The sequence below is a fragment of the Cygnus atratus genome, chromosome Z, assembly GCF_013377495.2.
Source record: "Cygnus atratus isolate AKBS03 ecotype Queensland, Australia chromosome Z, CAtr_DNAZoo_HiC_assembly, whole genome shotgun sequence".
NCBI lineage: Eukaryota > Metazoa > Chordata > Aves > Anseriformes > Anatidae > Cygnus > Cygnus atratus.
Window position 1 is genome coordinate 22699984 of NC_066396.1, and position 26274 is coordinate 22726257.

Below are 26274 nucleotides of genomic sequence, written 5' to 3' on the forward strand. Positions count from 1 at the left end.
GGGATGTCTTTGTTCCCTTCAGTAAGGACCAAACCTTCATAAGTTCTTTTTCAAACTTTATGTTTATAATTCATCCTAAGTTCCACTTTATTTAAGTAGTGTTCATGGTGGAAGGTGTGTGAGGTTTTTGTGTTTATCTTAAAAAAAGTGAAAATAATCTAGCCTTTTTCTGTTCCCCACAAGTAAGGGGAAAGATTTCTGCAAAATTTCTGCAATTTATGTTGTCAAGTATGCCCTGGATCTTGCCCTTTAGAAAACTAATTTTGGCATCCAAAACCTGGAATAAAGGTGAATTTGGTAGTGAAACTGTCCTTTTAAATTTTCTTACTCCTAACATCTGCACATGTTGGCTAGCAGAGGCATGCTTAAGAATGTTGCCAATCTTCTCCACCCACACACCCTCAGGAAACAGCCTGATGTAAACAGCTGCTGCAGTTTTCGTTCACAATATTCTAAGTTGGTTCTGCTTCTTATTCTGCCTGAAAATTTCTTCATGGAATTGGGTAGCATGCTTGTTCAAAACAAATATGAGATGGCGTATAACATCATTGGTGATGACCATTTTAATACTTCTGGAAAACTCCAAAATTTCATGTGTAGTATATTCAAAATTAGCAGTAAATAGCAAAATTAGAGGTTGTTCATCAAAGAAACATTGGACTTAGAGAGCATCCTGACCATGCAGAAGTTCAGAGATGTCTGCAGAGCACACTTGGTTCCTTGGTGCTTGTGAGGGCTTATAGACCTGACAGGTCTTTCTGAATGTGAACTATTCTTGACTTAATCATGTCTACGCTGAAAATAAACTTCACAAAGGCTATCATTAAAATAGAAGCTATTTACAACTGATGTCTGGTAAAGTGTATGGGAGAGAGAGATGTAGTCACCAAGAGAAGGATGAAGAACACCAATTTAGACTTCCTTTTTCCCAACATAATGTATTTCTCTTTCCTAGCTTTAAAAGGAGCCAATATTCACTGTCTGTAAGGCCCTAAAATTAGTATTTGTGAATTCCTTCTTCCTGCCTTAAAACTCTGTTGATTTCAGGCCAGGAGATTTTCAGTAGTGTGTCAGTTCCATTTTTCAAATATTTCTGATGTTGAGGCTGAGAAATCCCTCACAAGGCCTGCATAACTCAGTGAAACTTTCCACAATCCTCTGTCTTTAATCATTACTATAATAAAAGCAGTATCTTTTTATGGAGATTAGACTGCTCCATGTTTTTTTTTTCCTTATCCATTTAATTTCTGAGCCTTCAGCATGGTTAGCACAATTTAAATGTTAATGTAGTGAACAGTATCTGCATTTTTCACTTCTACCATGGTGAAATCTTGCTTTCTCTATCACACTAGTCTTTGCTAAAAACAAAACAAATCAAAACAACAAACACCTGGAATTATGGGTTGTCTATTAAAAAAACAACATGCGAAAATTCTAATTATTACAAATATCAAATATTTTTCTGCTCAATATCACAGCATTGACACTTCTAGGTGTAGTGGGTTCCTCTCTCTTATTTTTTCTCGTAAAGTAAGAGAGGTAATTTGCAGATCATTAGTTGACACTTGCACACAGTTGTGTAATTCTTTCATAAAATTTGCATGTTTCAACGTCCTTACTTTTCAGAGATGGTAGTCAAGAATTAATTGTAGGTAGGTAAGCTGACAAGAGGGTTGTTAAGACAAGTCAGAACTAATTCCAACAGCTTGCTACTTTAAAGATGATCTTGAATATGTTCTTTTTAACAAGTACTATAAATTATACCTTGTTAAGATGTTCATTTTTAGATGGTGGAAGATAAAATTATAATGTAAAATAAAATAATACAATAAAATCACAATTTGTGACAAAAATCACAATTTTCTGAATTACGTAGTTATTCCTTTGTCAGCTTCCAGGAAGACCCTCACATTATTGGTTCATGTGCTGTTACAAGCAGGATGTTGTCTCTTTACTTGCTTTGTCTCTTGTTGGTTGATTTAGAAAATGATCATTCGAGAATCTTCATAATGGCATAACCTGACATATAGCTACTGTGTTATTTGTTGCCACTGACTGCTTTTTTCTGAAAGAGGAAGATCCAAAAGCTTGAATTTTATGCTATTTGATAACCTTCAGTGAGCCCTAGATACGTTAAATCTTTTTATTTTTTAAAATCCCTCCAAGTTTTGAAGTTCAATATTACCATAAGGCACTGATTTCTATTTAATGATATATAAGAAAGCTACTTCTACAAAAGAGTTTAAGTGCAGGGCACTAATAACTAAAAGGGCTTGCTATTACGACAACATCTAAATTTGCTACTTCGGTAAAGTGTACAGAGAACACGCCTCCGGTTCTTGCTTCTGACTGAGAAATTTAATAAAAGAAAATTGTTTTAAAACCTTGCTACGTCAGTGTGAAAATACTATAGGGTAACTTTTTGGAAAATCCTTCACACTAAAGTCTGGGATGTTGTATTGTTTCTGTGGTGGTGTTCTAAAGAACTCTGTTCAGACCCTTCTAATGCTTAATATGTTTCTCTCACTGTGTTGTAAATTAAATTATCCTATATTGTCATTTCAGCAAACCTGTGATCTTGAAAATGTAAAGCCTGAAACAAAACGGTATCTAGAAAAATCGGTTCAAGTGGGAAAAAGAAATGGACTCCATCTTCCTAAAGAAGTGCAGAATGTAAATATATTTCTTAGTTTATAAAGTAATGGGGACAAATTGTTGAAGGGGTAAAATTATGATTGTGTTCTAAGCATATATTTGAACTTTGTGTCTTTGGACCTGCATAATAACCACTCTAATCTTAACTGTTCTTAGTTCCATATACATCCTTTAAACTTCCATCATTTTAAGTTTTCAAAATTAGTTTGTTAGACTCTGACTGTACTCAGTAGATAGAATTGGAATGCATCATCACTTTTAAGCTTTTGTTTTGTTTTGTTTTACTCCAGATGTCTGTCTGGAAGAGAAGACACAGCTATTTTAATTTCAAATATCAACCATTGGTGTAAAATGAGTCCAAGAGTTTTGCATTTTGACTAAAAAAATGAGGTAACTTAGAGGGAGTACTAAGAATCTTGACCCCATTAAGGGAGGATTTACTCGAGCATATAAAAGCACTTGTCTCTTCTGAAAATGATGAAGTAAAATTGTCAGCATTTGAGATGCTGGTGTAATTTTCATTAAATTCCAAGCTGATGTTATGTAACAATCTAGATTTGTGACTCTTGGATAGACTTCCTTCTTTGTTGAAAATAATCATTCTTAATTCACATTCTAGAGTTAGTAGGAATATGATTTAGTGTGTATTTGCATTACTTAAATGGCAACCAATATCTTTGAAGGAATTTTTAAATACTTTATAAGGAGATAATAGCTGAGCTACATTTAAGTAAAATCTTGACTAATGATGCCAAATTTTTCATTTGTTTTCTGTTCTTGTTACTGTTGATTACTATGTTCATGTGAACTTACCTGTAAGAAGTAGAGTCGTGCTATAAAATACATTAAAAAATGGTTCAGGTAGGTCAATATCAGCATTTTTAAAAAGGATTTGGAATGCTTTTGTCTTGTATGGCTATTCTCTTTTTTGTCATATCTGTACTCCATTCAAATAAGTACTTTTCAACAAGTTGCATCCATTTTTAGTCCTTTGATTCTCAGTGATTTTAGAGGTTTTCTTTACACTTAAAATTTCAAATTAAATAAAATAATTGAATGTTAGCACATTCTGCTCAGTGAACTTGTTTACATGCTCAGTCCTCTCAGAGTTGAAAAGAAATCTGAGATGTTGTTAGAGCAACATACCCAACCTAGGATTCATTGGCAACAGGATTGCTCAAGACCAAAATAAAGGTAAAACTGAGCCTGAGGGAGAGTGAAGTATGATACTACCTGCAGTGTATTACTTGGCCAATGCTAGTACTCACTGTAGACTAGTAGAGCAATCTAGAAGAAAAAAAAATCTAGAAAAAAGATCTAGAAGATTTTTTAGTTATCTAGACTAGTGTTCTACTAGTCTACAGTAGTCTACAATATTCTTTCTAGATAACTAGAAAAATTAAATTCTGTTCATATGGAGAGTGGTAATTGTCAATTCATTTTTTTTTCCACTGAGTTAAGTTTATACCCAATACAGGAAATAAAGACAATGAAGAAAAAGTTGAGCGAGCTGTGTATAGACTTTAACAAGAACCTGAATGAGGAAAACACATATCTTGTATTTTCTAAGGAAGAACTTGGTGAGTACCATGCATGTTCCTTCCATTTCTTCAGCCTTCCAGTTTTACTTGAGCAATCTTTTTTTGGTCCACTGAATGATCAAATGAAATTCTGGCTGTATTCCAGTCTTTTCTGTTTCTTTTTTAATTCTTCCCCAAAGTAAGCTTGAAATTACTCTTTGCAAGTGTTTAAGATTTCTTCATAGACTTGTGCTTCCTGAAGTGTTTTGCCTTGCATGAAGTGAACATATCTGCCTTACTGTTTTTTCCATACCATTACTCATCACTGCTTCTTTTGTCAGTTCTCCACTATCATAATACCCCACTGGGTATTACGTTCATTAAAATTATTTGAAAAAGTTTTCTGTCGTGCAAGAAATTAAGGCACTTAAGTGATTTAAACTGATCTAGAGGTCATAGAATCACAGAATGGTTTGTGTTGGAAGCGACCTTAAAGATCTCCCAGTAACAAGTCCCTGCCCTGGGCAGGGACGCCTCCCACCAGACCAGGTTGCCCAAAGCCCCATCCAGCCTGGCCTTGAGCACTTCCAGGGATGGGGTGTCCACACCTTCTCTGGGCACCTTGTTGCAGTGCCTCACCACCCTCTGGGTGAAGAAATATCTAATATCCAATGTCACATTTTTCATGTGACAGAGGATTTAGGGATTCAGTTTCTGGAGGGCATAGCATAAGATGTACTTTAATAACACGATTTTTTTTTCTTTTTAAATTTTAATCTATTTTTGTCTGGTAGCCTTACATTTATTTCTATTTTCTTCACCAGTAAAGTGTTTCAAAATGTATTTTGCTTGGCTTAGCAATCATTAGTAAATAATAATATTTAAAAATTGTTAGCAAAAAGAAGTGTTGTATTTCTGATGCAGGCAGAACAAATACAATAATGTAACAGACAAGGGAGTGGTCTAGTTAATTCTAGTAAACATTGTTTATTAAATTGTATTCTATAGAAGGCCTTCCTGATGACTTTATTAACAGTTTAGAGAAGACTGAGGAAGACAATTACAAAGTTACTTTAAAGTATCCCCACTATTTTCCTGTTATGAAGAGGTGTTGCATTTCAGAAACCAGGAGAAAAATGGAATCTGCCTTTAACACCAGATGCAAAGAGGTATGTCATAAATTGACTTTTCTGCAGGGTAATGACAGAGCTGAAAAATGGAGCTGGACATTCAGATGTTAGATTTGAGCTCTGTAGTTTGTCTAGCGCTATGAAATGAAAACTTACCAGTATGATCTCTAATATTTCCTTGCTCCAATTTATTCTGATGTCTAAAGAGGAAGTTGTGTGCCTATGTATGTATCTTAAAATATCAGTGGTGCTGTTAATAGCAGTAGGATTTTGGCAACCTGCCACATTTTCCTACAGTGTTCTGTAACTACTTGCTGGCACTTTCTTCCCAGAGAAGTCTGGCTGAGTATGGCTTCTATACTACTTCCTATTCTTCAGAATAACAGTGTTTATTTGAGCATGTGTTTTAATTATGAAATGCAAGTGATTAAATATAAAATTAATGCACAGCATCTTGAGGACATCTTTAACTAGATGTTAAAAATTTCTGATTTTTATACAAGATTCATTTAGTTATCTGAAAAATAGCTGGTAATGTACCTTATAGAAAAAAGAAATAATTTTACAAATAATTCATTTGATACTCATGATACCTGCTCGGCACCTAGATAGGTACAAAAATGATGAAAAGGATAGAAAGGATAGAAGAACTGTCATTTAGCAGGCAATTGTACCAACCATTAGAGAATAAAGGCAGATTTGTGCTTTTGTACTTGAAATGCTGGGAAATGTGAAGAGCACAAGATAAGATAAAATGGTACCAAGAACTGAACGCTGTAAGTCAGCAGAATTAAAGGGATATACTGTTATAACCGTGGGACAATCTTCAAACCTAGTCAATTATACGTACCCTGAAAAAAAAATTTCTTCCTTTTTTTTTTTTCTGAGAAATCTCGCTTTTCTAGAAATGGAAATTAACACAATTACGTTTTAAGCCTCTCAGAGATCCTCCACCTTATCTAGGTCAGTGCCTGGGGCTTTTGTGTTTCAGATCCTTTTCTCTGACTGCTATTGTCAGAATGGCAAAAGAGGGAAATTTGCAAACAAGGTTTGAAGATAGCACAATGGCTTTGCAGTCTGTCTTAACCACTAACAAGCAATTAAGCATTTTGTCTTTTTGTTTATCTTTTACATTTAAATGGTCGACAAAGAAAATAAACTCTTTGCAACAGTCAAAGGTTTGTTACGCTCAGAAGAAATGGTGTATTGTTTGATTAATTGAAACAGATTAATTATAGTAAGGAATGTAATGACTCTGACTAGAAAACTGGACATCTAGCAGCTTGCAGTTAAGTGCTGTGACTATAAAAAATTACAAAGATCTAGCTAAACTTATGATATTCTATATTTATGTCTCAAAGTGTCTCATTGTAAATGTGTGCTGTTCCTTATGGTTACAAGTATTTTTCATACAGTCATTCAATAACATAGTTTTCTTAGTTTCACTTCACAAACTTGCCTCCTTTCTTTTTTAGGAGAACACAAAAATTCTTCAGCAATTGCTTCCACTAAGGGCAAAAGTAGCACAACTGCTTGGTTATAATACACATGCCAACTTTGTCCTGGAGGTAAACACTGCGAAGAGCACAGATAACGTAACAACTTTCTTAGGTTTGTTCTTATTTATAAACAATACTCTTATATTTGGAATGGCAACATGGCTCCTCAGCCAAGATAATTTAAATACATAATTCGTCATAGTGTCTGTCATGTTTAGGTGGAAAAGGAACTCCCTGTTGCCTCTGTTCTGGCCATAGCTGTACAGATAGAATTGCCCCAAGACAGGGAAGCATAAAATAAAAATCTGAAAACATCTGCTTTGTGACAGTCAGTATAGGCAAACTGTAGTGTCTTTCCCTGCCCCCAAATGCAGTTATCCTATTTTGGAACCAGAATTACATGTGCAGCCTAAGCATATTCTCTCAGTTCAAGTCTGCATAACATTTGCAGCTTTTCATTACCGTAGGTTAGCTGCGGTTTTTTGTGCCTATGTAGCCTTAGTGTCTCTTTCTGTCCACTGATATAACTGCATTAAGTATAATAAAAGATTCGAGTATATGATGATGCAGCTTCCATGAGCTGTATAAAAAATTATATATCTGCAGTGTCTTGATTTCTTTGAAGACAAAAGCCCTTTACTGCAATTCTATTTGAAACCTGAAATATTTTGAAAATTTTAATGGCACAGATGTATAGTTATCCTGTTCACTTCAGTGGGCCCATTTTGTGCACAGAGTTAACCTCTGCACTCCAGAATTATACAGTTTCACAGAATAGTATGTGTTCCTTTGTTAATGTGTCCTAACACCAGTTAGTCCTTTTGGTGAAGAGGATTGTATTTATATATTGTATAAATCAGCGGCCCCAAAATTATTTAGTACAGCAATAAAGTGTTTGGTGGTATTTTTTTTGTTTTCCTATGTGTTTATACAACAATAGAGAGGTTTAAATGCACCTCTTCCTTCACCTGTAATTCTGTCACATTTCTCATGTTATTGTGTGAGTTCAGCTCCATATTTATCAATACCAATTATCCGCATATTTGTCAATGAACCTATGCTTAGTTTTGATGTATAATTGTTAAAATCACTTCTTTTTTAAGTGCAGTGAAAATATTTTGAACCCTTTCTGCTATGTTTTTGTAATTCTAAATGGACGTATGTAGTATTTTTTTTAATTATTTGTTTGGAAGCTGACACTTCAAAATTTAGTAGTTATTGTTGTAACTTTAACTTATTACAAGAACATGTATATTTCTATTCAAAAATATTGTGTTTCCTGGTTACTGTGGTAGAGGTAGAATGTCCGTCAAATTAATTGTCATCTTTAATTTATTTTTTTTGATATATATTCAGATACAAGCATAACAGCATGATTTGCTGTGCTTTGTTCATATATATTATCATAGAATCACAGAATATCCCGAGTTGGAAGGGACCCATAAGGATCATCAAGTCCAACTCCTGGCACCGCACAGGTCTGCCCAAAAGTTTAGACCATGTGACTAAGTGCACAGTCCAAACGCTTCTTAAATTCAGACAGGCTTGGTGCAGTGACTACTTCCCTGGGGAGCCTGTTCCAGTGTGCGACCACCCTCTCGGTGAAGAACCTCTTCCTGATGTCCAGCCTAAACTTCTCCTGCCTCAGTTTAACACCGTTCCCACAGGTCCTGTCACTGGTGATAACGGAGAATAGGTCACCTGCCTCTCCACTCCCCCTCGCGAGGAAGTTGTAGACTGCGATGAGGTCCCCCCTCAGCCTCCTCTTCTCCAGGCTGAACAGGCTGACTGACCTCAGCCGCTCCTCATATGTCTTCCGCTCTAGACCCTTCACCATCTTCGTCGCCCTCCTCTGGACACTCTCCAACAGCTTCATGTCCTTTTTGTACTGTGGTGCCCAGAACTGCACACAGTACTCAAGGTGAGGCCGCACCAGTGCAGGGTAGAGCGGGACAATCCCTTCCCTTGACCAACTAGCAATGCCGTGCTTGATGCACCCCAGGATACGGTTGGCCCTCCTGGCTGCCAGGGCACACTGCTGGCTCATATTCAACTTACTGTCAACCACAACCCCCAGATCCCTCCCTGCGGGGCTGCTCTCCAGCATCTTGTTGCCCAGTCTGTACGTATAGCCAGGGTTGCCCCGTCCCAGGTGCAGGACCCGGCACTTGCTTTTGTTAAACTTCATGCGGTTAGTGATCGCCCAGCTCTCCAATCTGTCCAGATCTCTCTGCAAGGCCTTTCCACTCTCATCCGAGTCCACAACTCCTCCAAGTTTGGTGTTGTCGGCAGATTTGCTCAAAACACCTTCTAGTCCTACATCCAAATCATTTGTAAAAACATTGAAGAGGACTGGCCCTAAAATGGAGCCTTGAGGGATCCCACTAGTGACCATCCGCCAGCCAGATGTGGCCCCATTTACCACAACCCTTTGAGCCCTGCCCGTCAGCCAATTGCTCACCCATCGTATGATGCTTTTGTTTAGCTGTATGCTGGACATTTTGTCCAGTAGGATCCTATGGGAAACCGTGTCACCAGCTTTGCTGAAGTCCAAAAAGATCACATCAGCTGGTTTCCCTTGATTGACTAGATGGGTGATCTTATCATAAAAGGAAATCAATTTTGTTAGGCAGGACCTACCCCTCATGAACCCATGTTGGCTGGGACCAATGACTGCATTGTCCCCCAGGTGCGCTTCAGTAACTTCAAGGATCATCCTCTCCATAATTTTACCAGGCACTGACGTGAGACTGACAGGCCTGTAATTGCTAGGGTCTTCTTTCTTACCCTTCTTGAAAATTGGCACAACATTTGCCAGCTTCCAGTCCAATGGGACCTCTCCAGATTCCCAAGATCATTGAAAAATAATTGAGAGAGGTCCCGCGATGTCATCAGCCAGCTCTTTAGGCACCCTGGGATGAATCCCATCCAGACCCATGGACTTGTATGGATCCAGGTGGAGCAGCAAATCCCGCACACGTTCAGGGTCAGTTGGGAGTTTGTCATTCCCACTGTCATGGTCCTCCAGCTCACGGTACCCTGGGTCCCGAAACCCATCATCAGTGTTGAAGACAGAGGCGAAGAAGGCGTTAAACGTCTCTGCTTTGCCTATGTCATTGTCTGTGAGGAGACCCTCCCCATCTAGTAGCAGACCTATGTTTTCTTTGGTTCTCCTTTTTCTGTTCACATATCTAAAAAAACCTTTTTTATTGTCTCCCACAGACATGGCCAGCTTCAACTCTAGTTGAGCTTTGGCCACATGAATTTTCTCCCTACAAACATGAACAGCATCCCTGTATTCCTTCCTTGTCGCCTGACCTTCCTTCCAGCAGCCGTACACTTTCTTTTTTCGCCTAAGCTCCAGTAGAAGTTCCCTAGTCAGCCAGGCTGGCCTTCTGCCCCGCTTGCCTGACTTCCGATATTTTGGAATCGCCTGATCTTGTGCTTTTAGGAGGCAGTGCTTAAAGATTGACCAGCACTGATGGACGCCGATGCCTTCAAAAGTAGTTTCCCAGGGGACCTTGCTGACTAGTTCCCTGAGCAGCCTGAAGTCTGCTTTCCCCATATCCAGGGCTAAAGTTTTGGTGACAGTTTTCCTTCTGTCACCATAAATTCTAGACTCAACCACTTCATGGTCACTATGACTGAGATGGCCGCCAATTGCCACGTCTCCCACAAGACCCTCTCTGTTCTCCAGCAACAGATCTAGGAGGGCACCTTTCCTAGTTGGCTCATATTCGTGTTTTCAATCAATGTTCATAAGCTGATCTTATGGCTAGGAGGAAAAACATTCTGTCTTATGACATATTCTGAATTTAGCATAATTTGAGCTGCAAACTGTTAGTATTTATCAATCATGTAAATGCATTTAGCGCTTTAGAGCCCTTCTAGAAATAGGAGAGGCAATACCTAAATTTTACTCTCTATATACCAATAGTGACCATTAACCTGAATTCTTAAGGAAAAGTGTTCGGTAGTCCAGAAATGCTAAGAATAACATAAATATTGCATGTACTGTATGAGAGCTTCAATAAGCTTAATAATTTTATATTAAATATATTGCTTTCATAGTGCTATGACCCTTTCTTGTCCAAGAGAAGCTATATTGGATAAAACTGATACTTGGTAGGAGAGTAGCTAGCTATCATATAGGCAAGAACTCTTTGGTCTCTTGCTTTTTAATAGGACCTTAGGTAGAAATAGGTCAGAATCCATTTTGAAAAGTCCTTGAAAAAATAGTGTTTGAATTTTGTGTTATGCTTCAGTAACTAATAGTAGTTGTAGTCTTTAGCTGCTTCTGCAGAAACACATCAAGAGAACTGAGATTACATGAGGTAAAACACAAGCTTTCTGACAAATGCGTCAAGTGTTTCTTTCCATTTCTGGTGTCTTTGAATAGGTCTAAAATTTCCCCGAACCCTTCATAGTACTGCTAGGCCTATGCAGATTTGTGTATTATTTATAACATGCCTGCATTAAAACTCATTAAGACAAGAAAGCAGCTTGCTTGCTGTTTGTTAATCAACAAATAGAAAACTCTATAATGCACTTTTAGGGCATGTGCTTAAAGTTATACTGTATAAACCTGAGTGTGTTTTGCAGGAATATACATTATGGTAAGGAATGCACAAGTTGATTCAAAGGCAATCTTTTTTTCAGATGATTTGAGTAAAAAGCTAAAGCCATTGGTTGAGAAGGAAAGAGAATTCATTCTAGATTTGAAGAAAAAGGAGTGTAAAGAAAGAAACTTTGATTATGATGGAAGAATCAATGCATGGGATCTTCATTATTATATGAACAAAACAGAAGAGCTGAAGTACTCTATAGATCAAGAGAAGCTGAAAGAATATTTCCCAGTTGAGGCTGTTACAGAAGGCTTACTGAATATTTACCAGAATCTGCTTGGACTTGTGTTTGAGCGAGTAGAAAGTGCACATGTTTGGCACGACAGTGTTACTCTTTATACAGTAAAGGACAACTCAACAGGAGAAATGTTAGGGCAGTTCTATTTGGACCTCTACCCCAGGTAATTATCGCCCAGTGTTTTATGTATGTGCTTAAAATGGAATTCAACTTAGTGGGTTGCTGGTGTAGGTGAAATTAAATGCATTTGGAAGTAAATATTTGTCCCACTGGTAAGGCTATTACTGTGTTCATAAAGTTGTCCTCTGGACTGTTCTGGACTGTTTTCAGATCGTTTACTTTTTTTTTTTTTTTTTTTTTTTTTGCATTACAACTTTGTTCATTTTCTGTAGTATTACTGACTAGTCAGTTGTTCATCATTTTTCCTTCATGGACTTTTCTCCTTCCCAACTGTAATACCATGTTTGATTTTTCATTTATGCTGAACTATTACTTTAGTCTGTTCAGATCAGTTATACTCCTATCTGCCAAGCATTTAAGTTTCTCCCAGCTCCTCTTTAAACTTTATATGCATATTTTGTAGCCAGTTCTGCCTTCAGACTGCTAATGAAAGTGTCAAATAGCTCAGGACCAAGAATAGATTCCTGTTGAGCACACCTTGAAATGTACTTCCAGCTTGATCACCGTAGCTCTTCTTTAGCTGTTCACGGCATCATTTCTGTTCATAAGAGATTAGGAGACTAGGATAATTGGACAAGATTTATTCTTAGGTATTATTTTTTGACTGTTTCTCACTGTTTTTTAATTATTTTTCAGCAATTTGTAAATGTCATTTTTTAATATAAGTTGATTTAAGGCTTCTCTGGGTAAAGAAGGTTAGGTGAGTGAATACAGTAGTACATAAATTGGTACATTAAAAATAGGCATGAGTTTTCTTCTTCGCTTGTTTTTCTGTTCTCCCCTTTATGCATATCGTGAATTTCTGAAGACATTTGTTAATAAGACTTTTCTGCCTTCACTACCCCATTAACCACTTAGGTTTAGGGCAGAAGTTTCAAAATCAGTCTTATTTAAACTTGGGTCACACTGAAGATACAGTAAACTGTATTCTTTTGTCTTCTGTAATGAAAGAGAAGTTATTGCTTCAGAGGATAGAAGACAGTCCTAGAGTTTGTGACTAGTTTAAAATAGAATTGGTGTCTAAAGTGTGTATTCTTCCAGCATTTGAGTAAAAATCAGATTCTTGTAAGTGCTGCTGGGAATCTTAAACTAGTGTGATTTAAACACTTAAGTTTTTTCCCCCTTATGTTCTTAACAGGATCTTAAGCTTAGTTACTCTTAGGAGTCATAGGCCAACTTTTATATGATCATCCTAATGAAAAGACACAATTTTTTCACGTAAAGCTTTAAAGAGACACCAGCTCATTGTCATTGTTCCTGAGTAGGCCTTTCCATTCTGGTGAGCAGACTTGTGATTTCCAGATATTTTCTGATATATTTTCTTGTACAGAGAAGGAAAGTATGGACATGCAGCATGCTTTGGTCTGCAGCCTGGCTGTCTTCTCTCTGATGGAAGCAGAATGATGTCTGTAGCTGCTCTGGTAACCAACTTCACAAAACCAGCATTAGATCGCCCATCATTGCTGCGACATGATGAAGTAAAGACTTACTTCCATGAATTTGGTCATGTAATGCATCAGATATGCGCACAGGTCAGTGGTGTTTCAGTTCCAGTATAAGCCTTCCTTCTTTCTGCACTGTCTCTTAGCAAGGTATAAGTTTATTTTGGTGGTTTCTATTTTAGTAAACTATATATGCATTTTTTGGTTATTTTTTAAGTGACCTTTCTTTTTTTAAATTTCCATTTAAAACTACAGCAGTGAATATAACTTTTGAAAAACATTTTTAGAAGAATGCATACCTTTGCATGTGCAACATGAGGGTACCAGTGACAAGTAAATAGATCCATGCAAAAAATAAAGCGGGTACTTGGTGGTGACTTCTGTTACTACAGCTGTCAGATGGCTTTTTGTTACTCCTACTAGCATGCTAGATATTAGAAACAAAAAGCTTGCTGTTCCCAAGAGTGTAAATGATTCGTGAATCCGTGTAGTTATGCCCTTAACTCCAGCACTTTTGCATTTGGTACTCTTGAAAGCTATCATTCTTCCTTTCAAAAGCATAAGCAAGTCTTGCCTGAGCTATTATATTTTCTGCTCCCCCATGTGACAGTCAGCATTCTCACTGTGACCAGAATTAAGTGAAGCTAGTCAGCAGATTCTGCATCAAGATGCAAATAAAGTTATAAAATACCTGGTTTCATTTTTACTTGCCTCTGTCACATTCAATTTTAAATGTTGAATTTTTTGTAGGCCTAATGAAAATGTTATGTTTCGGAGAGAGGGGCAAGTCTCTCTTGTGTTCATTCACCAATTCACGTCATTATCCACCAAATCCAAACTTTGTGTAGTGTTGCAGTGGTCTTTATAAAGTAGTACCAAATCAAAAAATCGGAGGAATACAGTACACATTAAATTTTAATTTTTGACCTCAATTCCAAAGCCTAGGACTGCAAAATAAAGAAACATATATATAAAAATCCCTATATTAAATCTAGAATTAAAGAAATTGTGCTCAAGCAAACTGAGGAACAAGTAGCTATAAATATTTTTGCATCATATTGGAAGTAGGAATTTGAGGAAAACATGATCATCCTCTCTCAAAGACAGTTGTTTCTCAGCTCAGAAATTGAGAAATTAAACCAATTCTTTCTTTTTGACTACCCGGAAGATGTTTATAAATGAGACATGTTCAGCATTAGTGCAAAATTTTGGTAGCTAACAAGGAGGTGCCTGGGTGTTGCAGAGCCCCTTCTTGGCAACCCATCCAACAACTCAAATGCATATGTATTACTCCACTTGCTATGGAATTCCACATAACCCAGCGAGGCTTTTTTTTTTTTGATTGTGTCTCTCGCTGCTGTGCTGCCTTGTGTGTGTGCAGCTACTGTGCTTGCTTCTGTTGTATTTTATGTAAATCATTTAATGGACTAGTATAAACACCTGCAGATATCTTCTCAGTCCCACATTTGAACATCCTGTCCTCTGGGATTTGCATGTATAAAGCAGTATCTTGTTTCATATGCTTATTTGTTTAAGCATGTTAAAACTTGACTTTTAAAGGGTAAAGAGGGATCTGGCTGAGTGGGAATCTGTGAGCATCTGATAAAGGTCAGCTTTTGGAGGACATTACTCCTTCTGATGTGTTGGGGTCAGCTGGAAAGTGAGATATCAGGGCGGGGATGGATCTTTTTATGGTGTTAGGGAAAGAGCTAATCAAGAGCCTGAGTCAAATATTTTTTTATTAACATGGTACAGTTACATATGGGTAAATGAAGGTATCTGGTGTCCAACAAACTCTTGCACTCCTGCCTTTAGTCTATCCACTTCTATCACCATTTATTTCTATCTGATGGTTCCTAGCTTTTTTTCATAGCTGCTATTCAGCAGATACAGGAAGAAGGGCCATCCTGTTACAACAATGGATTGGAGTAACCAGGAAGTTTAAATGAAGGCAAATGTTTTTCTTCTTTTCTGCTGTTCTTCTGAAGATGTGAGATGATACGCATGTGACATAGCCATCAGTTCAATGTATGCCCTACATTATATGTGCCTTTTTTGGTAGCCCTGCAATAAAATAAGTTCTAAAGCCACTCCGCTTGTGGGCATCTATTCCCCGGTGGAATATGTACACCCCTTGAGAGTGCGGTTGGGAAACTGAGAGTTCTTTTTTTCTTTTGGCACTTGGAGTGTTTTATTAGAATGTTGCTGAAAAGGAAAAATTGGGTTGGCAAGAGGAGATAAAGTTATTACAAGTCAGGTTGAGAGTGAGACAAAATAACTTCTGTTGGTATTTGAACATGTGTCTTTCAAAAGTGACCATCTTTTTTTTAGGAATATTTTGGGTTTAGAACATATTTTTATGAAGATGTTTAACTGCATGAAACCTTTCTTCAAAATTAATATCTGGTGTGTGCTTTAAACATGAAATGATTGACAATAGTAAAGTGAAATAAAATAAATTAAAAAGCTCTAATGTGCTTGGCTTTCAGAATGAAGATTCTTCTCTCAGTAAATGAGTGTCAGATTTGGAGACCTTTCATGACTAAAGCTGCTAGAGTTCATTTATTTCTGGCCATGAATTACTGACTCAAAAACTGCAATAAGTTAACTATATGCCTTATGAATGAAGACAGTTGTTAGGAAAAAGCTTAAAAGGAAAAGTTGGTCAAGTAAAATCTTTGAATGAGTACATTAGACTGTAATACAATAAACAATTTTACAAGAGTATAATTGGAGTTTATTTTCTACTTTGGGGTAATATAAGACAGTTCTATAACAATTTACAAATTATGTCATTGTCATAATTCAGCATGAAAACTTTTGTACTTCTGTCAAAACCTAAGAAGTGAAATGAGTAATACTAAGAAAATTGAAGTAGAGAATCAATAACAGAGAATGCAGTAAATAACTACTGAATAATCTATTTTGTTGCTTTTTAGTAGTCTTGTATATGAATTTATGCCCTCCTTTCTTTAAATACCATTTTTTAAATGAAATTATTCCTTTTCCTGTGACTAACACTTCAATTTCAGTCTCTGAAAGTTTATATTATTCTAGAAACCCTGGTTTCTAATTTCATTTAATACAACGGCTTTTCCTTTCAGACTGATTTTGCAAGGTTTAGTGGAACTAATGTGGAAACAGACTTTGTAGAAGTACCTTCACAAATGTTTGAGAACTGGGTGTGGGAAAAAGAACCACTACAACAAATGTCAAGACATTATAAAGATGAGAGCCATGTTGCAGACGCTCTCCTTGAGAAACTTGCTGCCTCTAGACTGGCTAATACAGGTATCTCTCCCTTCTCTTTCACCCAGTATATGTATAAAAATATATGATTAAAAAAACTAGTGGGAAATTTAACACAATATCCTCTGTAAAACATAACAAACCAGTTACTTCTTTTCTGTGTGTATGCTATCACTGTCAGTGCCAATAAGAATTAAGTGAGCACTTCAAAAAGTTTTTTGGATTAATAATTTCTGGTTTTATTTGCTTGGGTACAACCATTAATAAAAGCTATGATGACAGATACCACTGTATGCAGGAACAGCAGCAGCTCTGGTTTTCCAGGCTATCCAAAGGACTAAAATATCTGTATGTTTTTGTCTATGTGACTTCTTACGTAGCAAATTCTCTTATTCAATATTTTGGGTTTCCATTGTTTTTCCATTTTTCATTTTCCCAGGGCAGACACTGTGCATTAATACAGAAGTATCAGATTTTCTGCATGTATATTTTACATTTCACTTGCACGAGACTTGACAGACATGAAAGTTGCTTGCAACTATACTCAACATGTGTAACATATCCCATACAAAAGCACTGTAGCCTTTCATTGCTCAAACAGCCTCTGAACTTCTGAATCCAGAACACTTCATTCAGAATACATCCAGTCCATGGTCCCCACCTTCCCAGTAGGCATGTTGCCTTCCCAAACCAAGATTCTGATTCTCTTCTCTTTCTACATCTCATACCACCTTACCTCTATCTCCAAATCAAGACCATAATCCAATGTCATTGCCATCATCTCATTGTCATTCTTACCACTCTGTCCCTGTAATCAGGGCTCCCCTGAAATCATAGCCGTAACCATTTATGGTACAATATATGTCATCAAGGCACTGCTTCCCTATCCTGAACAAGAAGTGCCTGTCTTTCCATCTTGTACAGGCACTGTAGCTGCATGAGAATTTTGTCTGGAAAGAGGTTCATATCTTTTAGCTTCTTCAAAATAGCAGAGCCTAAAGCAGCAGCAGTTCTTGCTACTCTTTGAGGTGTCTTAGTTAATGTCATTAGGTATACTTACCATCATCTGTGCAAGCCCTGAATGAAATGGTATACTGAAATTGAAGACAGCTAAGAACACAATTTTAAATACTGAAATTTGCTTTTAAAGTACCTGCTTGAATTAGTTCTTGATCTGTAAGGAAAGTAATATTTGAAAATATGGAGCTTATAATGACAATTCCTTTACTAAAAATATCTATTTTTTTTAACTGAAGCGTTCAGATGGAAATGTTTTATAGTTAAAATTCTAATAATTTAGAATGTAGGTTGAGATCTTTGAACGAAAGGTGCTAAAGAAACTCCAGCTACTTTGATGTTAGATAATCAAATATTCTTATTCAATTAGGTCATTTAACCCTCCGTCAAATTGTTTTGAGCAAGGTCGACCAGGCACTCCACACAAAGCCATCTCTTGACCCAGCAGATGAATATGCCAAATACTGTATGGAGATTCTGGGAATTCCCGCAACTCCAGGTATATCTGTATGAAACTTCTGTACAGCATGTCCTAATACTTTATTTAAACATGCTTTCCTTTCCCAATAATGCTTGGCATACAAAACAAAACAAAACAAACAAACAAACAAAAACCAACAAACCACCAAGTTGTTGTTTGTAAAAGAATTTGTTTGTTGATTGTACTTTATGAAGCTGAAATAATTACTTTGAAACTTAGTCTGATCTTAATGATCTCTCCTGAAGGAAGATGAAGGTAAATATAAAGCTATACTTTCTCAGGTTATATTTTAGAGTGGCATGATGTGAATATCACATTAGATGTTCTGATACATTTGTGTTGGATGTGCAACTAAATTGAAATAAAATTTCCTTTTTAATCACCAGAATATGGCAGTATTTCTGGAGGTGTACTCAGACCCTCTATGTTAGAAGTTTCAAATTAGTTGATACAAATTCCTTATTAATTTCTTCTTAAAGTTGATGCACTTTGTACATCAAAAAAGTGACTGCATTTGATTTAAATTAATTAATGTGAACCTACTTTTCAAGGCACAAACATGCCAGCTACTTTTGGACATCTGGCTGGTGGTTATGATGGCCAGTACTATGGATATCTGTGGAGTGAAGTGTTTTCCATGGACATCTTTTACAGCTGCTTTAAGCAAGAAGGCATAATGAATCCAAAGGTACATGGTAAATACTTTCTACTAAAAGACTCTTATTTACTGAAGACTCTTGTTGTTCTTGTTTAAAGCCACAATTTATTACAATTATGATCCATTGGGATAACATCTCAAGTACTTCTACTCTACCTCTCTCTGGTGGTTTTAGGCAGCTGAACACCACAACTGCTCTCTCACTCCCCTTCCTTAGATGAGGAGGGGAAGAAGTAAAGGAAAGAACAACTCACGGGTTGAGATAAGGATGATTTAATTAAAGGAAAAAAGAAATAATTATTAAGGAAAGATTGTTATTAATTAAACAAATTGACTAAACAATTTAACTAAACAATTAACAATTTAACTAAAGGGGGAAAAAAGAGGGAAAGTGGAAAAGGGAAGGGGAAAGGGAAAACTAAACAAAACAGGTAAAGGCTATGTGGAAGTGCAGAGGAAAGAAATTACTCTCTACTTCCCACAAATGAGTGATGCTTGACCACGTCCTTGAAGCAGGGCCTCAACGCACATAGCCGGTGTTCAGGAGGAGGACAGACATTTTCACAACGAGAGCCCACCCCACCCCTCTTCTTCCTTTTTCCACCTTTTATTGCTGAGTGTGACATCATATGGTATGGAATATCCCTTTGGTTAGTTAAGGTCAGCTGCCCTGGTGATGTTTCTTTTCTCACATTTTTGCCCACCCCCTAGGAGGGTTAGAGAGAGTCCTGATGCTGTGCCAGCACTGCTCAGCAGCAGACACAACACTGGTGTGATACCACTGCTGTTCTAGCTACAAGTGCAGAGCACAGCACTGTATGGGCTGCTGCAGGGAAAGTCAACATCCCAGCCAGACCCAGTACACCGTCAAGGTCAGATCAACAGAAAAAAGTGTTATATTAATAATTGCTTTTGAACATCATTGAAATTTCGGACAGAACTTGGATTTTAATACAGTTATTATACAGGGTCATATTTTTTTATGACTTTTAAGACATTGCATTGCGTTGATTGACACATACTTCTTTAATGTCAAAAAGAAAAAACACTTCTTCATTGTAAGTACAGATGCATATTCTGCTATGAAAGCTGTATGATAATTGTGCTCTATTTCAATGAATGGTGCCTCAAGTGTGTGGAATTTTTATATAGCTATTATTTAGAAAATTGAAGTTATGCCGCTCTTTCACAGCACAGCATAACTCACAATTTTTTTCCTCCTTAGTTTTTCTCCCAAATGACTTTGGAATCATTGATGGGTTTTAGATTTACTGGGCTTTTTTTTACTGTTGTGTAATTCTTCAGCCTTTTCTGCCTCTGGCACGAAGGAAGGACAGCTAATAATGTGATTAGTTGTCCTGCCAATTCTGGCAATCTTTTTTATTTTTCAGGCATAGTATTAGACGTGTGACTGAAGATGCTGCATCTCTGTTATGGCAAAGACCTTCTGGTTTTCCTGCCTCCCTTACCTGTCTTCTGGATTCAGCAGCCAGCACTAGTTCTTCCCTTCAGTAAATGTACATACGAGAGAAGTAAAGGAGAGAGTAGAAAGTACTCAGCTTCCCTATTCCTCTCTGGAATTTGCTTTGATTCCTTCCTTTCCTAATCACAGCAACCAGTACTTCTAGAAATGTCTCTCCCTCTAGAGGGTGGAGAAAGAAAATAGAATTAGACTGTGAGCTGGACAAAGAGAGACATCCCAAGAGGAGAGATGGGGTAGAGGCCAGAAAACTCTGGCAGTGATTAGGTGAGTAAGGACTGTGGAAAGAGAGGTTTTATGAAGACCGGAAGTAAACTGAAGAGTTTGGGAGGAGAGATGACTAAAGGTTGTCAAGGTTGATTTTGAAGTGCTCAGGATTTATAACATGCGCATGTGACAATAAGCACTCCTGCTTATTTGATTGGAAGGGTCTCACTCATAAATAAAAGCATGGCCACACGTGTATGTCTTGCTCCCTCTCTTACATGCGTGCACACACACTTTGCTTGGGTGTTCACGTAACTTCAGAAGGATCTCTGGAGATTTGCCCTCCCTCTTCAGAACAATACCATCTTCTTAAATTGGTTCTCTTTTAACTTGTTACTTATACTTGCATTCCATGTAAGTGTAATACAGTTCCACAGGATGGGACAGACAATCTTATGTAAACAAATGCTAGACACCAGTAAGATTTTTGTAGTTGTATTTCATTTTATCTAGATTTAGACTAGTTTTTAGAACAGCAGGAAAGGAGAACAGTTATGGTATTATGACTAGCACTCTTAGAAATTTGGCTTACCTCTTCCTGTTAGAATAAACGTCTCTTCCTGTTTCGAGCAACAGTTATAGAAACTAGTTTAAGTGACTGTATCTATAACAATTCTTCAACAAACACTTTACTTTAGCATTGTTAATTGTCACACTCCTCAGTTCTTGCACGTTATCTGAAATTATCTCTGGTCTCTCTAGAACTGAGAATTCTGCTTACCAGAGACACAACAGCAAAGGATCACATTTACTCAAATAACACTTTTAAACTAAAAGGAACAATATAATCTATTCTGCTAATGTTCAGGAAACAAACACAAATACCAAAATATTAGCAATGTTCAGTGACGTATTATCTTTTTTATTTTATTTTTTTCCATGTGTACTCTCAGGCAATGCGATTAGTAATGCAGTTAAGTTATGGAAGTCTGTCAGTTAAAAAGACCTATGCTTTTTACTGTTTTTACAGTAGCAATCAGGAAACAGTGTAGTCCTGTAATCTCATAGCTTTGACGTGTGGGGGAAGTATATGTGTGTGTATACAGTGACTGAAAGGACGAACATTGTTTTCTTCAATATTAAGAGTATCTAGGACTTTTAAATGAAAAAATACTGTTTTCTCATGGATTCTTATGTCTGAGGCCCCAAATTCTCCAGATACTTTCTTCAAAAGATGACATCTTGTTAAGAACGTCTAAATTTACTGCTGTCTCAGAAGCTTTTAGATCGTTCCTTTTAAAGGAATCTTTTCCTTCTGAAGTAATAATGTTTCTTACTGAAAATGTAAGTAGAGTTAAGTTCCCATTACTTCAATATATTTTAATGGGGAAATTCTATGTGCTTATATGTATGTATATAGATATTATATATTGCTATGCACATAAAATGTTTATATGTGCCATGTTATTCCTCAGTGTTGTGTTTATTTGTCTCTGAAGTATCATCTCTGTTCTTGAAACAGAGATTAAAGAAAGAGAAATCATCAGTTAAGAGAGAATGAATGTTAGGTTCTCTTTGCCTGCCTGTCAGTCATGTTATGCCCTTGAAGAATGTCTTCCAGAACTTTGACAAGTTGTGTGATTTTAACTTCTAGGACAGTGTAAAACCACAAGAAAAAGGATTTCTTAGGGAATAGGTTAAATTTCTCCTGTCTTGAGTTCTTCCAGCAGATCTAAGTTATATTTGTGGTATATTCTGTTTTGGTACTAAGAAAATCTGGAAAGAGAAGACGTTCAGACTTTTACATACACAACAGGTACAGAAAAATGGCAGTTTACAAGATAAGAAATACTAACATTCTGCTTTACCTTTTATCAGGCTGGAATGAAATACAGAAATCTTATTTTGAAACCTGGAGGATCTTTGGATGGGATGGATATGCTTCAAAATTTCTTGGATCGTAAACCAAGCCAGAGAGCTTTCCTGTTGAGTAAGGGACTATGTGTTCAGTAAAATTATGGTTTCTCTGTAATGGCATATAAGTATGGAATGAGCTGGAAATGTCAGTGTGTTTCACATCTTAACTATGTATCACTTTAGGCAAATCGGGTTGCTTTTTCATGATTTTTTAAATGTATAAATAAAAATGTGATTTTTAAATTGCACAGGACTACAAAATTCAACACAACAGGGAAAAAAAATAATTCTGAGATGTGCTGAAACTGAGAAATTTGGATGGTAATTTTTTTCTGGAATTAATGTGAGATAATGCTAATCAGCATGGGGATTTGATGCCTTGTTTCTCTTTTAATAGATGCACTTAAACTGTCTTGTGATTGAATTTCAAAACTGGGGATAAAAAGAACACTACCAGCAATAAAAAAAAAAAATAATACTTTATATTCTATATTATTCTCTTGTATTTATGGCTCACAAATGTTTTTGATGGAGTGGAACTGTGTTTGATTTCATCATGATTTGGGTTCAGTCTAGCTTTATGAAAAATTTCAAGACTGAGAACCTGTGCCAGACAGCTTTACAGCAGACATACTTGTGTAATACTTTTACATTTCATTCTGATGCATGCTAAATTCTTGTATTATTTATAAATTTATATAGTATAACTTAAAAAAAAAAATTATAATTATATAATTATAAAAACTATAATCTGAGCTACATAGAGGATAACCATTCAGAATATGACCTTTTCAATTCTCCCACTGCTTTTTATTTTTTGTTGATGATCTCAAATCAGATCTTTGTTAGGTCTTTGTTTTCCCAGCTATACCATCACTGGCACTAAAAAGTTATATACTATAGCAATTATAATGGTTTTGGTTGGTTTGTGAAAATTTTTGAGATATGTATAAGGAAAGTTGTGTCCCCAGTGGGAACGGTAAAAGTCAACACAAGATTTTCTTATTGGGCCTTTCCAGTCTGGCATGCAGAAGTGCTACAAAACAACTTCATAGATTTGATGGTTTCAGCTATGGGAGTGGGAAAGTAATCGAGGAATTATTTTGAAGTTTTTCTGCAAGATCATGCCAATTCTTACACCACTAAAACAAAATTGCTAGTTGAACTGCACTTTTCTTGTCTTTAGATGTAATACCTTACTTTGGGTTTGGTATTGCAACATTTTTTATGATCAAACTTTAACTTTGGTTACTAGCTAATATATTTTAGACATTTGATTCATAGCTGTAAACGTGGTTGGTATTTATTTATTTGTTCAAACACAAAGTAAGAAAATATGCCTGGTAAACTCAAAAGACTCCTTCCTCTTTTTTCTAGCAAAAGAAAACTGAAAGCATTCACTTTAGGTCAAATCTATTTGAGAAAAATAACAACGGTTGTTAATGTTCAGTTGAAACTTTTTTGTGTTTTTCTTTTAAAGCATTTAAGCTGAGTAAAGCAAAAGAACTTCATTGGTTTCTACTTATTTTTTGTTCCAAGATTGAATATTTGACAGGACTTATTTCTGAACCACACTAGTTATGGATGTGAAGAAACACAGAAGTTTTTAGCCAAAACATACTAATTTTGTAGTTTCACCAAAGCACATAATTAAGTCAGTTCTAACTCTCATAATCAGTTTCAGTTTTAGACTCCAGTTCTGCAGTGTCAAGGAAAAGCGATACATGAAAATCACATATATGAGAACCTCTTGAACAGTATTCAGAACAGCTATACAGGAAAGCTAAAGAAACTGGTGGGTGCAAGATCATAAAACCTGTAAATTTAGCCTATATGAATCTTCTTTACAGTCGGAATGCATTTGGAAGTATTTTACTTTATTTTTAAACAAGCTTTTAAAATTATTGCAAATCCTGTCATCTTTTTTTTCCCATTCACCCTTTAATGATAGTTCCAATGAACTAAAATGTAAGAAGTTGTTTAGAGATACTATCCAAACATGATCTGCAAATCTAAGCAACAGAATTTTTATTAAGACACAAGACATGGTATTTCTTTGGAGCTGCCAAATTGACTTCCACATGAGGGAGACCTTTCTCTGCATAAACCAGCAGTCTCATGTAAAATAGGTAATTGCAAATGCAGTAATTATAAACAAAAATATGTAGTGATAACATTTAAAAGTTAAGATAACATTTAAAAGTTAAATACAGAACAGTACTGATGTAGATTTGGTGGTAATTTGACTTGTTTATTTTTCCATTTTAGAGTGTGTGTTTAACAAAGTACGTAGAAGCTATGAGGAAAATATCTGCTCCTACATGTATGTGGAAACACATACATGATTGTACAGATACACAGTAGCATCAGCCAGATATTTGTGTACGGAAAAGAAAAACTAAAACTACATTGTGCCCCACAAATATGTGTGGTATGATCTGTACTTGTCCCAAAGAATACAATTTTCTGCAATTTGGTTTTATGGAAGCCAGCTCCAAAGCTCTGCATCAGGTAATAATTAAGGTAGATTGTCTTACAGCTAAAACTGCACTCAGGAAAGCAAATGTGTAATGTTCTGAAATGTTTCTGGTATGTCTTGATGTGGTAATGTATCAAGCTAGTCTGCTAATTTTTATATTGCCTTTTGAGAGCCTTGTAAATCAAATTCAAGTTCACATTGTAAAGACCTGATCTTGGAATGGAAGAGATAACCAGGATAAAGACCTCTTTTCTAGTTTTGCATCTCTCCATTGTACTCATGAATTTTTTTCTGTATATGAAACAGCTTATTCTGACACTATTCCCAGTGTGTGACATAAAATCCCCAAAGAAAACAGAAAATATGATCTCAATCTTCTGTTTTAGAAACGTGTTAATCGCTTTAACACTGCACAGAAACAATTACATATGTTCAAACACACAAGGATATAGGTATTTGGAAAACAAAAAACAAAAAAAAAAACAGCTTGTTTCAGAATTACTGGTCTCATGCTTCCATTGAATTCAATTTCAAAATATAAAAAGCCTGTGTTAATTCCAACTCAACTTGAAGTATTCACTGTAATAAAAAAAAGTAACTTAAAATGTTAGTCTAAAAAGCAGCTGCATTTTCAAGTTAGTAATGTATCTTTTAGAATTTCATTTTATTTATAATTATTTTTTCCTTTGTCATCAATTCAAATTGACTTGGCAACAGAAGCTTCAAATGAAAGTGAAAGGGTGAAATGGGAGACACAGGAGAGAGTTGTGTTAAGCACTAAAAAGCCAATTAACAGGTAATGGCTTTCCCATTTTGCTTCCTCACTGCAAAAGATAGAATAGGCTGGCCATGCAACTGGGTCACAAGGTGGCTAGGTGGTGGCCTCACCATCCCTGCTGCTGGTCATCTGATATAGATGCAGCATGAGGGCTGATTTAGGATTGCTTGCAAGCCATGTTTTAAAAAGAATCTGGAGAAAAAGTTTAAATTTTGCTCTTTGAGCTACAGTGGCTGTTGGTTATTATGCTGACTTAATAAAGAATATATTGAGGGAGACTTTGTAGATATGAAGTGGAGTATTGACTCTTATCACTTGAGCCACTACAATCGGTTTTCATATCTGGAGAGCTCTGTGTTGCATGCTATTAATATAACAACATACTCATTTTAATCAGTAATTGAGGTCAGTCAACTGCTGATCTTGCTTGACAAACAATTTTGTTAAACCCTGTTTTAATGGATAATCAGGCAGTGACTATTTCTGATGGCTGTAGACGTTTAGTGTGGGAGAAGTAAAATTACTGCAACAAGAAATGAATCACAAAGTCAAGATCTTTGCTTTCACTCTGAAAAACGAAATAATTTCCAAATACCTTTAGAGGTGGGAGGAGGTGGGGGTGGTACGTGGCTTATGTGGAGACTCCTGGAGGAATTTTCTAGAAGTGTAGACCTGGTTGCGTAAGGAGCAGAAAGGACAGCTGGCAGCTGATAATGTGC

General features: G+C 36.3%; 1 protein-coding gene across 3 annotated transcripts in view; it reads left to right on the top strand.

Moving 5' to 3' along the window:
* NLN (neurolysin) overlaps positions 1-25090 on the top strand; it is a 41342-nt gene extending 16252 nt beyond the window's left edge. For 2 of the 3 annotated variants that reach the window (XM_035553725.2, XM_035553727.2), the window contains exons 4-13: positions 2566-2673; positions 4133-4235; positions 5184-5344; positions 6781-6916; positions 11464-11830; positions 13178-13379; positions 16394-16580; positions 17926-18054; positions 18588-18724; positions 22260-25086. In XM_035553725.2, coding sequence (XP_035409618.1) covers positions 2566-2673; positions 4133-4235; positions 5184-5344; positions 6781-6916; positions 11464-11830; positions 13178-13379; positions 16394-16580; positions 17926-18054; positions 18588-18724; positions 22260-22394 — 1665 coding nt within the window. In that variant the 3' untranslated portion in view covers positions 22395-25086. Of the gene's footprint in view, positions 1-2565; positions 2674-4132; positions 4236-5183; positions 5345-6780; positions 6917-11463; positions 11831-13177; positions 13380-16393; positions 16581-17925; positions 18055-18587; positions 18732-22259 lie in introns of all 3 variants that reach the window. The other variant, XM_035553726.2, reaches the window with a different exon arrangement.
* Positions 25091-26274: the final 1184 nt, after the last annotated feature.